This window comes from Nestor notabilis, unplaced genomic scaffold (assembly GCF_000696875.1).
Source record: "Nestor notabilis isolate BGI_N333 unplaced genomic scaffold, ASM69687v1 scaffold14047, whole genome shotgun sequence".
NCBI lineage: Eukaryota > Metazoa > Chordata > Aves > Psittaciformes > Psittacidae > Nestor > Nestor notabilis.
In genome coordinates, this window is record NW_009937935.1 from 4,416 (window position 1) to 17,531 (window position 13,116).

Sequence of the window (13,116 nt, forward strand, 5' to 3'; positions counted from 1 at the left end):
GCCGCCTGCTGTCTTGGTAGCTGGGGGGATGCGACCCTTCCATGCTGTTGACCATGGAAGGTCTGGGAAAGGTGAAAACTCCCGAATAACCAGAGGGAAAAGCTGTTACTTTAGCACCTATGGCCACCTCCGGGGTCTGGATGGTGTATGCAGGGGGAGGCTGGGGGTAAGCGGGGCTGAGCATCACTTCCTCACCCTTATGGGTGTTCACCTCCGGCTCCAGCTTCTTGGCAGGGGCAGCGCTGCCCAGCGCCTTCTTCTCCGCCTCCTTTTGCTTCTGCTCGGCCATGAAGCGTTCCTCAGCATCCAGAAGGTACCTCTGGATCATCTCCTCCTGGTACTGGTGCCGGTTGCTGGTCTTGAGGTGGCCGGCAAAGATGAACTTGCGCTCTCCCTGCATGGCAGCCCGCAGGATGCTCAGGCTCAGCCTCACGTCGTTGCTGTACTTGTAGGGATCCGATGGCTTTTCCGGGGCTGCTTTGCCCGGGCAGGTTTTCTCCACAGGAGCTGACAAGTCTCCTTGGGAAGATTCCTCTTTGCTGCCTTTCCTTGCCTTCAAGGAACCTTTCTTCTTCTTCTCCAAGGTATCTCCCTGCCCGTTGCTCACACCTCCCTTGACGGTTTTGCTGTGCATCAAGCCACCCATGTTCTTTTTGAGCTTGCTCCCCAAGGTCTTCCCGAAGCTGCCCAGCTTATTGGCAACCGAGTCTGCCCGCTTTTTATCCTTTTCCTTATCCTTTTCCCGATCTTTCTTTGGTTTCTCTTTGTCCTTGCAAGCTCGGCTGCCCCCGTTGCTGGCTGAGCTGCTGCACACAGACTCCTTGTCCGACTCTCCCGACTCCGCAGCCGATCGAGCATCGTCACCAGCGGAGGCCGTGGGGGATTCCGGCTGTGCCAAAGGTGCCTGGGGAGGAAGAAGACACATATTAAGGTCTATCAGGCTTCTCAAATGAGGCTTTTCAAGCTGAAGGTGGAACACAGAAGTAGGTGCTCGCCTCCTGATGCTCAAACACACTCAAGGTGACATGTTCCCAGCAGCCGACTGTGACCGTTGTGACTCGCTAAAGGTTTTGGGGGACAAAGCTAGAGCAAAAGAGGTGCTACTGGTGAAGAGGAGCCAACAAACCCCGCTCTGGTCACCCCATGGCCATGGCTGGCACCCCCCTGCGGTCACAGCATCTTCTGCTGCTCCACACCAATGACTGGTGCAGTGGCGAGGCCGAGATGGGGACGGTGTTTCTAAGCAAAGGACCCAAGAGCACGAGGCCAGTAGAAGAGGCCACGACCAAACCATCACCACTGGAGCTAAAGAGAGGACACCTCGACCACTGCAGACAGACCAAAGCAGCTCTTAGATGAGTTGGGGAGTTTCCCCTTTTCAAACAGGGGGAGGTGACAACACCACCTCACACTGTCAAGGGCTGTTGGGCACAGACCGGCTCAGGTGAAGGAGAACAGGCCCGAGTACAACCCCACCTCTGCCACCCTGCAGAAAGGAGCTCTAAATAATACAAGAGGAAAGAGAATCCTCTTTGTCTCTTTACCTGCGTGTCACAAGGCAACGTGATCCATTTAACATTCATGTAGCTGTGCAGCAAGTGCAGCTTTGCCTCCAGGGATAACGTCACGCTGAAATCGAAACCAAGGCTGGGTTAGAGGCAACTTTCACAACTGAGGTTCCCTTCTCCACGTTTACTTGTTCGTCTTTGCACGTTTTAATGCAGCAGGAGACAAAAGGTGATGGTTTTGTAGCCTTCCAAAGCTTTCCATTAAATCCCAAATGAAGAAATAAGACTCCTGAATGGCAGGATCAAGGTCGCTATGAACGAAGCTGAACTCCACAAATAAACTTCCTTTCCATGAGACAAATAACATGGTCCAGATTTAAATAGAGCTGGTTTCCAAATGATCCTCCTCTCCACAAAAACCACTTCAGGAAAAGCTCCAGGGGCCCAGGCTCAGGGATATCTGCTGTTATTGTCCAGTGGGGACAGAGGGATGGAAAAACACCCCTTGGTTTTGGTGGCTGATGTGCTTCTGCTTCTCATTTCTGAGCTGCACTTACTGTGAAGCTCAAGGATTTGGAGCAATCAGCTCTTCAGCTTGTGGGAACGAAGCTCAGGAGATGGCACAACCCTACCCAAAGTGTACTGAAATCATGGAATCATGGAATCAACCAGGATGGAAAAGACCTCATCCAGTCCAACCGTTCCCCACCACTAACCCATGGCACTAAAAGCCTTATCTACATGGTTTGGGACCACTTCCAGGGATGCTGATTCCACCATTCCCATGGCAGCCTGTTCCAATCCCTGAGCACCCTTTAGGTGGATAAACTCTTCCCAATATCCAACCTAAACCTGCCCTGGTGCAGCCTGAGCCTGTTTCCTCTTGTCCCATCCCTTGGGAGCAGAGTCCAGCCCCCTCCTGGCTCCATCCTCCTGTCAGGCAGTTGGAGAGAGCGACAAGGTCCCCCCTGAGCCTTCTCTTCTCTATCTGAGAATTCCCGCAGGAAATCAGGGCATCAAATGAGAACAAAGTTAAAGATGAAGCTGCTCCATCCCCACCCAAGAGGGGTTCAACTTCCACCCAGACACATGATGGGGACAGAGCAACAACCCGCTCGGGTTTGGGGATCACCAACCTGGCCAGCTTGACATTGTCACTGTCGTCCTTCCCCCACTGCCACTCCTTCCCGGGATCCACGGCAAAGTGCACAGGGAGCAGCTTGTGCTCGGAGTCTGTCAGGGGGATCACGGCTGCACGAGGGACAAGAACCTGCTTTAATGCCCAAAAGGACAAACCTTTCACCTTGGCACCCACCGTTGGTGGCAACCGGCATCACGCCAAGACACACAGCAACTGCCCGTGCTTGGGATCACAGAATCCTCATGGGATCACAGAATCCTCACGGGATCACAGACTGCTTCGGCTTGGGAAAGACCTCTAAAGGCCACCTAGTCCAAGCCCACTGCAATGAGCGGGGACACCTTCCACTAGAGCAGGCTGCTCCAAACCCCTGTGTCCAACCTGGCCTTGAGCACTGCCAGGGATGGGGCAGCCCCAGCTTCTCTGGGCACCCTGTGCCAGTGTCCCACCAGTGCCCCACCAGCACCAGTCCTCCCTCCCAGGGCTGCCCTCAGTGATAGAGCAACATAAACCTCACCACCCACCTTGCTCCTTTGTGGTTTCCTTCTGCTCCATGGATACCAGGGCAGAAAAATGGGCTTGGTCATAAGCCAGTACCAATGGAGAACGATGGCATTTGTTGGCTGGGACTTCCAGGGGAAGATAGATCCCTCCAAAGGGAATAGGGGCAAATGCTGGCAAGAAATCAGGGTTATTTTTCACAAGAGGTTAAAGAGTTCAGAGCTGTTTATCCTGCAACTGCTCCGGAACAAACTGTGCTTCATTCAAGGTTTCACCTGCAATTATCTGTCGGCTCAAGAGGCACCAAAAAGCCCCAAACCACAACCCAAAATAGACACTGATTTCACATCAGGAGGAACACAGCTGCAAAAGGAACCTGGAGGTTTCTATAAAAAGCCCTTTTTCACTCCTCCACAAAACAACTTCAATTGTGCACCCAGAATGATGGCGACTGATCCAGCTTTTCAGACAGGAAATTAAACCTGCTAGTGGCAGATACAACAAGCAGGGAACTTCCCAGCTCTACACACACGTGTGGGGGCCAAAGAGGTAGGAAAATACCCAACCCATCGTGCAAATGTTCTTAGGAACAAGAAAAGAGCAGCCTGTGATGCTGAGCTGGGTCTTGTGCCCTCTGGGGGTATCTCTGCTCTCTGCTTCCAGATGAGCTTCACTGGGCAAGAAGACCCCATGAAAACAGTTCATGAGCCCATGAAAACCTGCCCTAGAGAGGAAATGTGCAGCCTGAGCATGCCCAGGTCATAAAGACCTGCAGAAGAGAGTGGATTTCTCACCTTCTCCCCCCGAGTCCCGCAGCATCGTGTCTGCCACCACCACGATGGGTCTCTTCAACACGTGGGCAAGGACGAAGACGTGGAACTCCTCCAGGCTCTCATACACCGGCTCCTCTGAGCTTTCCACCCTTTGGGAAAGGAGAAATTCACTGTCTCGTTTGATCTCAGCTCTTAAGTTGACATTGTAGATGCAGATTCCTCCCTGCCCCCCCCCCCCAAATGTCTTATTCCAAGACAAGGGTTTGTATCCAGGGAATACCATGCTGCTGCTTGGCACTTCTGGGAGCCCCTTCTCTAAAGCTGGTCTTTGCTTGGGCAACAAAGTGCCCCTGAAATACACAGTGGGCACTGCAGAAGTTCTCAGCTTCTCTTTATGACTCTCATTTAGCACGATGGAACAGGAGAAGCAGCTTCATTTGCTGCTCAATGCACGTGTTACCCCTCCAAAAGGAGCATTAAGAATCGCTTCCTGCGATGCTTTAGGGACCTCTTGCTTTCTCCTGACCCTCCATCCTTCCCCTTAACCAATTCCCAGCCTCATCCCTCGAGCAGCCCTTGAGGATCCACCCGAGCTGTGAGCTCAGGGGGGGATATTCCCTGTGTCTTAGCTCCCAAGGTGCTGGTTCCCCACTGCCGTACCCTCCGCAGCCGCTCCCGTTGGTGCCGTAGTGCACACGGGGCTCGCTGGACGCCAGCTTGATCAGCTCATTCCACTCCTTCTGCCACTCCTCCTCAGTGTAAACCAGGCCAGACTGGAAAAGAGCACATCAGCCCCGAAGTCACCGCAGGGAACAGCACCCAGCCCCTGCAGCAGAGCTTTAGACACACACACAGCTCCTCTCCTCGTGCATGGTTCTGCATCTGGGTTCTCAAGCCAGCCCAGGGAGGGAATCTGGCTCAAAGTCTGCCTCTTTGTGGGGTGGGAGTAAACACTGTAACCCACAGACTGAGAAGAAACTTTGCTTTTACACTAAATCCTTCCAGTCTTAGAGATGACATCAGCTATTGACAGTGGGACGGATCACAGGATCCCAGACTGGTTTGGGCTGGAAGGGACCTTAAAGCTCCTCCAGCTCTAACCCCTGCCATGGGCAGGGACACCTTCCACTAGAGCAGGTTGTGTCCAACCTGGCCTTGAACACAGGGATGGGGCAGGCACAGCTTCTCCCTTCAACCCATCCCAGTGTCCCAGCACCCTCCCACGGAAGAACCTGAAGGATTCACCCCGTCGTGGCACAACCAGGGAGTTGCTCAACATTATCATGGCTTTATCATGACAGGAAGCACCTCCCAGCCCCACGGGATGTTTTATCAAGACCTTTCCCTCTGCAAAGAGGATGGGGTTTGGGTTGGGTCCTACCTCCTTATTCTGCTGTGTCTGCTGCCAACGCCACCTCCGCTTCAGGGCTTCCCTTTCCACGCCTTTATCCATCAAGGTGTAAAGGGATTTGCGGAGCATGAGATCTCTATCATGGAAACCCCACATTCCTGCATTGAGGAAAGACGAGCAGAGGATGAGCAGCAGCTGGAATTGCTCCATCGATCTGCTGAGGTGCTGCAACCTGCCATGAACCAGGGGAACTGGGAAACAGAGGCTAGGAAATGCAAGTTCCTCAACCTAAATACCCCAATTCCTGCTTCAAAGCCTGCGTTTCCCACCTGCATCAGGTTTTCCTGCAGCTGGAGCTGCTGCCACCTCAGCTTTCAACTCAAAGGCATCTCACAGACACAGCAACCTCTTGTTCCCCAAGTCACACGCTCCTTTACATTGAGGTCTGATGGGAAAAGGAGGCTGGAGCGTGTGAAACTCTGGTTTCAGCGTGTCTGGAATCCCAACACAAAGGGAAATGGGAAACCCTCCTGATTTAGGAGTCTGGAAGCCTCAGGCCATTTGCTACGGTCACACGTGCCAAGATGAAGTCGGGAGAGAGGAACCTGGGCTCTTGAACACACAAGAGGAGGGAAGGGGTGGCTCCATCACTGCACATTCCCTTCAGGAATACAGGGAATCTTGCCAAACACAAGGAGAAGTGCTTTGGAAGCCATCAGCAGCCTGTTTCCTTCAAGCCATCCCCCTCCCACAGAGCCTGAGCATCGCACCCGCTCACACACCTACAGCTGCCACGGCCGGGATGAGCATCCTGCTTTCCCACAGGAACGGCTGGAAAACACTGGGTCCTGCTCCTGCAGGATGGGTCCTCCCCAGTCTCAGCTGGAGAAGGGAGGTGTGTGTGAGCAGGTCTGAAGTGAAGCAGTGCTGCAAAGCCCAAGCTTACCCAGCGAGGCGGCGTGGAGCAGGCAATTCCCGTCTCCGGTGGTGGCCAAGGGAAGCAGCCTTTGGCAACTGGGATCCACGTTTGCCCACCAGTTCAGACGACCTGTGGAAGCATTTAAGAGCATGACAAGAGGGCCCTGTCACCCCCAAAAGCCACCAGTGAGGATGGAACCTGCTTTGTTTGCCACATGAAGGGAGGAGGAGTTCCGCACCCATCCTGGGGCTGGAGGAAGGAGGGGGGCAAGGTGGTAGTAAAGCATCAAACACCAGAGATGGGAGTTGCAACACCTCAAGGGGATGCAGGGGAATGGCCAGGCTGAACTGGAGGTCACAGAGATTAGAATTAACCACAAATAGGAGCCAACCCAGCAAGGATTTTCACCCAAACCAGTGCTCTCTGATTTCTCCCTCTTCTTTCAAAGCCATCAGGCTGCCAACACCTCCAAGTGCCTCTCCAAACGGTGCCCCACAGCTTATCCAGTTAATAACTGCTGCTCTTTTCTTCTTCTTCTAACCAAACCCCTAATGAAGCCACCTCATTGTCCCCTGCTCCCGGGGTAGGCACAACACTCGAGGCCTTTTGCTGATCCCAGCAGCTTTACCAATGCAAATGCAAACTGACAGTGTTTGAACCATTTAAATCTAACAGCTCTTTGGCAATATAAAGGTACTTGTAGTCATTCAAGCCAAGAGCATCTAAAAATAGAAGCAGGGAAGAAAATTAGCCTCGGTGCTGCACTCAAATACAGTGTGGCTAGAGGTTAAACATTCATCAAGGAAATGAAGTTGGGCTGAATTAGGACTTTGAACTCCCAACCCAGCCTTGTCTCGCTCTGCTGTGCCCTCAAACGCAGGCTCTGCCTCCTTTGGCTGTGACTTTATCCTGTAGCAGATCCTGTGCAATAGGCAGGTTATTTTGGCTTGGGAGAAGCAATACAGGCTTCCAGCAAGTTGCATTTCAATGGCTCTTGGAGAAAACCAGCCCTTTCCCAGCACTTCCACCTGCATCCTGCATCCAGCTCCGGGGCAACAGCACAAGAGGGGTGTGGAGCTGCTGGAGCGAGGCCAGAGGAGGCCCCGGAGCTGCTGCGAGGGCTGGAGCAGCTCTGCTCTGGAGCCAGGCTGAGAGAGCTGGGCTGGGGCAGCTGGAGAAGAGAAGGCTCCTGAAGGGGACACCTTAGAGCAGCTCCAGGGCCTAAAGGGGCTCCAGGAGACCTGGAGAGGGGCTTTGGACAAGGGATGGAGGGACAGGACAAGGGGAATGGCTTGAACCTGCCAGAGGGGAGATTGAGATGAGCTCTGAGGCAGAAGCTCTTCCCTGGGAGGGTGCTGGGACACTGGGATGGGTTGGATGAAGCTGTGGCCGCCCCATCCCTGGCAGTGTTCAAGGCCAGGTTGGACACAGGGGCTTGGAGCAACCTGCTCCAGCGGAAGGTGTCCCTGCCCGTGGAACTGGAGGAGCTTTAAGGACCCTTCCAAGCCACCCCATTCCACGATTCTATGATTCCTAACGAACCTCTCCCTGCTCCCAAGCCCAGGATTGCTTGATGTTGGTTGCACCACCTCAGCAGCAGCTGCTGTAGAAGAACTAAACAGAGAAAACTTGTTTTCAACCTCCCCTAAGGACAGGAGGACACCCAGCACCAAAGCTCGCTCCAGCACCGGGTGGCTCCGTGCTGCTCCCAGCATTGGGAAGGGAACCCGGGAGGGTTGCAGGGTGTCCAGGGCAGCCTCAGGACAATAGGCTCTGCTCAGAAAAGCTGCCTATTTCTCACTCACCAGAGCTCCTGGCACGGCCAAGGCACAAGCTTGTGCCAAGTGGCACGAGGCCAGAGCAGCCAAGGGAAGGGAAGGCTGCAGCGGCAGCGCTCGGCTGCTCTGCTTTATCCCAGCTCATGGTGCTCCTGGAGAATTCCCTGCTCTTCCCCACGGCAGGGGCACGGCCAGTCCTGGCTGGGGCAGGGGAAGTTGTGCAACCCTGCTCAGTGGTGTGGAGGGGACACACCTTGGGGAGGCATCTGCTGTTTGCAGTGTGGTGACGCTGCGCAGGGACCCAGCACGGCAGAGCTGCTGGTGCAGGTCTCCACTTACACAGGAGGAGCCACCAAGTTCCCCAAACCCTCCCCTGAATGTTCTGCTCCTGTCAAGGTGGTGGAAAGGCCAAGAGGTCCCCTACAAGTATTTAAAGCAACATTACTTCTCTGCATGTGGTTATTCAGAGCAAGCCCTGGAAGCTCTATGAGGAAGGGAACTGGGCTGAGGAGCACGAAGGATGTTCCTGTGACCAAGCAGTGAGGTCAGGGAATGGAAGTGTTCACACCCCGTGGAGACAAGGCCCTCAGTGCCATGGGTTAGTGGTGGCCTTGGCAGTGCTGGGGCATGGTTGGACTTGATGAGCTTGAAGCTCTTTTCCACCCTGGCTGATCCTGTGCCTCTTTGGGGTCCAGTTCTGCTGCAGTTCATGTGCTTGTCCCTGCACAGTGTGTTTGGTAAAACACTGTCCTTTCTTCTAACAGCAACCACTGAAATAGGTCATGGCCATGGGAGGGAACAGAGATGCTGCTCCTCCCCGCCCAGAGATGAGGCTTGACTCATCCAGAACCCAAATGGCTTCCCTAAGGCTACCAGGGAATCCAGCACCGTAACTGCATGACGAAGGCAGCATTCCCAGGATGACCTGGCCCTGTGCTCCTCATGCTGACGTGACAGATTCAACACCAACACCCACCACGACCCCTGGGCAGCGGCTGTGGCCTTGCTGGGGTTCCTCATCCCCTTCTGAATCACTGGAGGAGCAGGATGACCACCTAGAAGTGGGCTAAAGAAGAGGAAAGCAGCTAGAAATGGTGGCATCTGTGCTGAAGTGAGCTTGTTTCATGTGTCTAACATGAGATGATTCACCTATTATCAGTTTAGGAAAGAGGCAGAGGTTGGCTCTAATCTCTAATCCTGACAGCACAAACATTTCTCTGTCAGGAGCTGGCAGTGACAACAGCTCGACCACTCCATCAGTAGCTACTTTCTTCCCTGTTTAGGAAGGATGGGAATCAAAAGCTTCCAACCAACCCTGCTGCTGCTCTGCCTGCCCAAACGAAGCAACACACAGATGGCATGGGCCCATCTGGCCCAGAGCTTGGTCATCCTCCTCCTGGCTGAGGACAAGAGCAGAGGGGCTGAAGGCAGTGCAGCAGTGGTCCAGCAGAGCCCAGCACCCAGCTCCTGAGAAGGTTTGGCCTGCTTGTCCAAGCAAGGTGGACCCAGACTCGTCTCTCCTGCTTCAGGGAACCAGTCCAGCCAATGACTTACAGGTGAAGCTATTTGGGTGCCAGGGAGGCAAGACAAGAGGGGTTACGTGTACACACGTGCCTCTGCTCATGCACAGCCTGAAGAGCTTCTCAAAGCCTGGGTGATGCATTCCCAAGGCACCCATGGCTTTGACCGCCCGCTCCGAGACGCGGCACATGTCCAGCCCAGGAACGAGGAACCCGTTGGCTGCTGCTCCCATGCCATTCCCACAGGGAAGCTGATCTCCAACTCAGCAGGTTTTAACACTCTACCTACAGATGGTTATTAAAGGTGATGAAGTGTGAAGCTGGTTTCTTGCCAATGCATTGGGGGACTTCTGAAGGTGGCCTTGGCATCGGGGCCCTGACCCTGGCGTGGAAGCCCGAGCTCAGAGCCAAGGCAAAGCATCAAACCCTTCCTCAACTTACAACCAGGAATCTTGCTCTGGCAAAATCCTATGTCAGGCTGGATAGAAGGAAGGAATTCTTTGTGCTGAGGGTGGTGAAGCACTGACAAAAGCTGCCTGGAGAGGTGGTGGATGCCCCAACCCTGGAAGCACTCAAGGGCAGGATGAATGGGGTTTGGAGCAACTGGGTCTAGGAGATGTTGGAGTAGGGGGTTGGACTGTTCCTCCCAATAGCCTCAGGCAAGTGTGCAACAAGAAAAACCACTCTGCAGCTTCAAAATACAGGGCAGGGCTTAATCCATTCAGTTTTCTGACAAAGAATGCCAAGGCCCAGGTTTCAGCTCCACCAACACCTTTTCATCCAACTCAGCCTGTTCAAAGCTTTCCAAGAGGGTGTCATTACAATTTACAGCCACTTTACTCTGCCACAGTGGTGGAAAGGGATCTCTGGGGAGAAGAAGAAGATCTCAACATTTATTACTCTATAAAATACTTGCTTAATCCCCTAAGGACACCAGGTACTAAAGGGAATAACGGGAGTCACCGTAGATCACAGCACCACACTCAAACCCTTACTTTGAAGGAAGATGGGAAGAGTTTCTATATGAAGAACAACCCTTTAATCAAACTAAACACCCATTTATAGCAAACTTCAGCAACCTGCTCTAGTGGAAGGTGGCCCTGCCCATGGCAGGGAGAATTGGATGAGCTAAAGGCCCCTTCCCACTCAAACCAGTCTGTGATTCAATTTGATACGATTCTCTACTGCAGAGAGACTTTAATCTGAAGCCTCCCCAGCACGTGGATGAAAAGCCCAGTTCCCTCTTGCCCTGAATCCAGCTCAGGGTGGATCAGGATTGTTTTCTTTGCCTCAGACATGCTGAGGAGCAGCAAATGCTGCTGTAACGAGAGCACCTGGATCAAGTGTTCATTTCCAAAACATGAGAGTACATATTACAGCAACACTTGAGCAGGAGAGGGCTAAAATCTGACATGAAGAATACGTGTTATCTCTGAGAGAAGACTTCTCTATGTGCATTAGTGACAGAAAGAGGAGGTGGAACAGCTCCTGCCATCTTGCCTGGGGTTCTTTTGCTGCCCACCCCATGGCAGCTGGCCAGGGAACAAGTATTAGGTTCTCTCTGCCACCCATTCACCAGCTCCATCTGATTCACAGATCACTTAACTCTCCAGGAGGAAACCAGGAGGCTGGAAAACAAACCCACCTGCACTTGTATGGTGGTTCCTTTCCAGGCAAACAGAAGATCTTTCACAGAATCCCAGCCTGGTTTGGCTTGGAAGAGACCTTAAAGCTCATCTAAAGCCCTGGGCAGGGACACCTTCCACTTCCAAGCCCCTGTGTCCAACCTGGCCAGGGATGGGGTAGCCACAGCTTCTCTGGGCACCCTGTGCCAGCGCCTCAGCACCCTCCCAGGGAAGAGCTTCTGCCCCAGAGCTCATCTCTGTCAGATTAAAGCCATTTCCTGCACTGAAGCAGCACATAAAATGCATCATCCATCCGAAACGTTTGGAATTGCTTCCTAACGTTTGCAGTGAGCCACTGTGTGTGTTACACAGGAATTCCTCCCCCCTTCTCTCAGGAAGGCTGTCGGGATGGCACAGGGCACCGGGAAGCTCAGGGTGGGGATGAGATAATGCACCCTGTGATGAGGACACCCACAGTTTATGCACATTCAGTGTCTGCAGGCAAAATGCAGCAGGTTCTTACTCAACTCTTCCACCACGCTCTGAAAAGGGATGGAATAACACCCAGCAGAGCCACATCCCTGCCCTGTGGTGGCTCCTCCGTGGCCTCAGGCTGGCTCCTGTTGGCATCGCTGCCACACTGGCACCACTGCCCGGCGGTGGCATGAAGCCCAGCACTCACCAGCCTGCTCCAGGGCCACCAGCATGGACTGCTCGATGAGGTCCCGCTCGATGAAGCTGCGGAAGTCCTCGGTGTACACGGTGAGGTCAGGCAGCTGGAAGGTGCAAATGGGCATCTCCAGCAGATGTTCACTGCTGCCGTTGCTGGAGACGTGGGAACGGGCCAGGGACACGATGGTGGAGCTGGCGTGGGAGATGCCTCGGGACAGGCGCTTCTCTGAGGGGAAGAGGAGGAGGGGAAGACACAGGAATGGTGCAAAGCAGTGATCAGATCCCTGCCTTCAGCTGGTGGCTGCAAGTAGCTGGATCACAGAACCCCAATGTTAGGGCTGGAAGGGAGCTCTGGAGATCACCCAGTCCAAGGCAGGGCCACCCAGAGCAGCTGACACAGGAACGTGTCCATGGTGGCTTTGGAATGTCTCCAGAGGTGGAGACTCCACAACCCCCGTGGGCAGCCTGTGCCAGGGCTCTGCCACCCTCAGCATCAAGTTCTTCCTCATGATGAGGTGGAACTTGCTGTGGTTCAGTTTATGGCCATTGCTCCTTGTCTTGTCCCTGGGCACCACTGGGAAGAGTCTGGCACCACCCTGCTGGTACCACCTTTGAGCTGTTGATGTGCATTGATGGGATCCCCTCTCTACACTAACCAGGCCCAGCTCCCCCAGTCTCTCCTCATAGGAGAGATGCTCCACAGCCCTGAGCATCCCTGTGACCCACCACAGGACCCTCTCCAGCAGCTCCTTGTCCCGAGGAGGCCGGCAGAGGACACAGCACTCCAGATGTGGCTTCACCAGGCTCAAGCAGAGGGGGAGCATCCTGCTGCCACGCTCCTCCCCATGCACCCCAGCATGGCTCCATCCAGCACGTGTGTGTTGCAGGCACCAGAAGGGAGGCTGGATGGCTCTGCCCATCGTGTGACACTGACCTTGCACGATGTCATCCTGCCGCTGCAGCAGGGATGAGGGGTCTCCTTCTCAGGGGCTTTGTAGGGGTGGCCCTCGTGGAAGGAAGGGGGCAGGTTGCCCGCATGCACTTGCCTCAGCTGCTCAAAGTCACTCAGGGCTGCGCTCAGATCCCAGTTCTTGCCTGTAAGGGAAGGCAGCAGGAGAGGTCACCAGCAGGCGAGAGAGAGGGCAAAGTCACTTCCAAAGTCATGGAATCAACCAGGGTGGAAACGAGTTTTAAGCTCATCCAGTCCAACTGCTCCCATGGCACCAAGGGCCTCATCTATGTGGTTTGGGAACACTTCCCGGGACGGTGACTCCACCATTCCCTGAGCACCCTCTGGGTGGATTCACTCTTCCCAACATCCAACCTAG

General features: G+C 54.1%; 1 protein-coding gene across 1 annotated transcript in view; it reads right to left on the minus strand.

The window, feature by feature from the left end:
- OTUD7B (OTU deubiquitinase 7B) overlaps positions 1–13,116 on the minus strand; it is a 17,143-nt gene that overhangs the window by 406 nt on the left and 3,621 nt on the right. Inside the window, 11 exon segments of the mRNA XM_010019075.1 lie at positions 1–904; positions 1,545–1,629; positions 2,645–2,759; positions 3,174–3,323; positions 3,945–4,072; positions 4,584–4,696; positions 5,305–5,432; positions 6,221–6,322; positions 11,799–12,014; positions 12,723–12,770; positions 12,773–12,883. The exon segment at positions 1–904 is cut by the window's left edge and continues 35 nt beyond it. Of these exon segments, the coding sequence (XP_010017377.1) occupies positions 1–904; positions 1,545–1,629; positions 2,645–2,759; positions 3,174–3,323; positions 3,945–4,072; positions 4,584–4,696; positions 5,305–5,432; positions 6,221–6,322; positions 11,799–12,014; positions 12,723–12,770; positions 12,773–12,883 (2,100 nt within the window).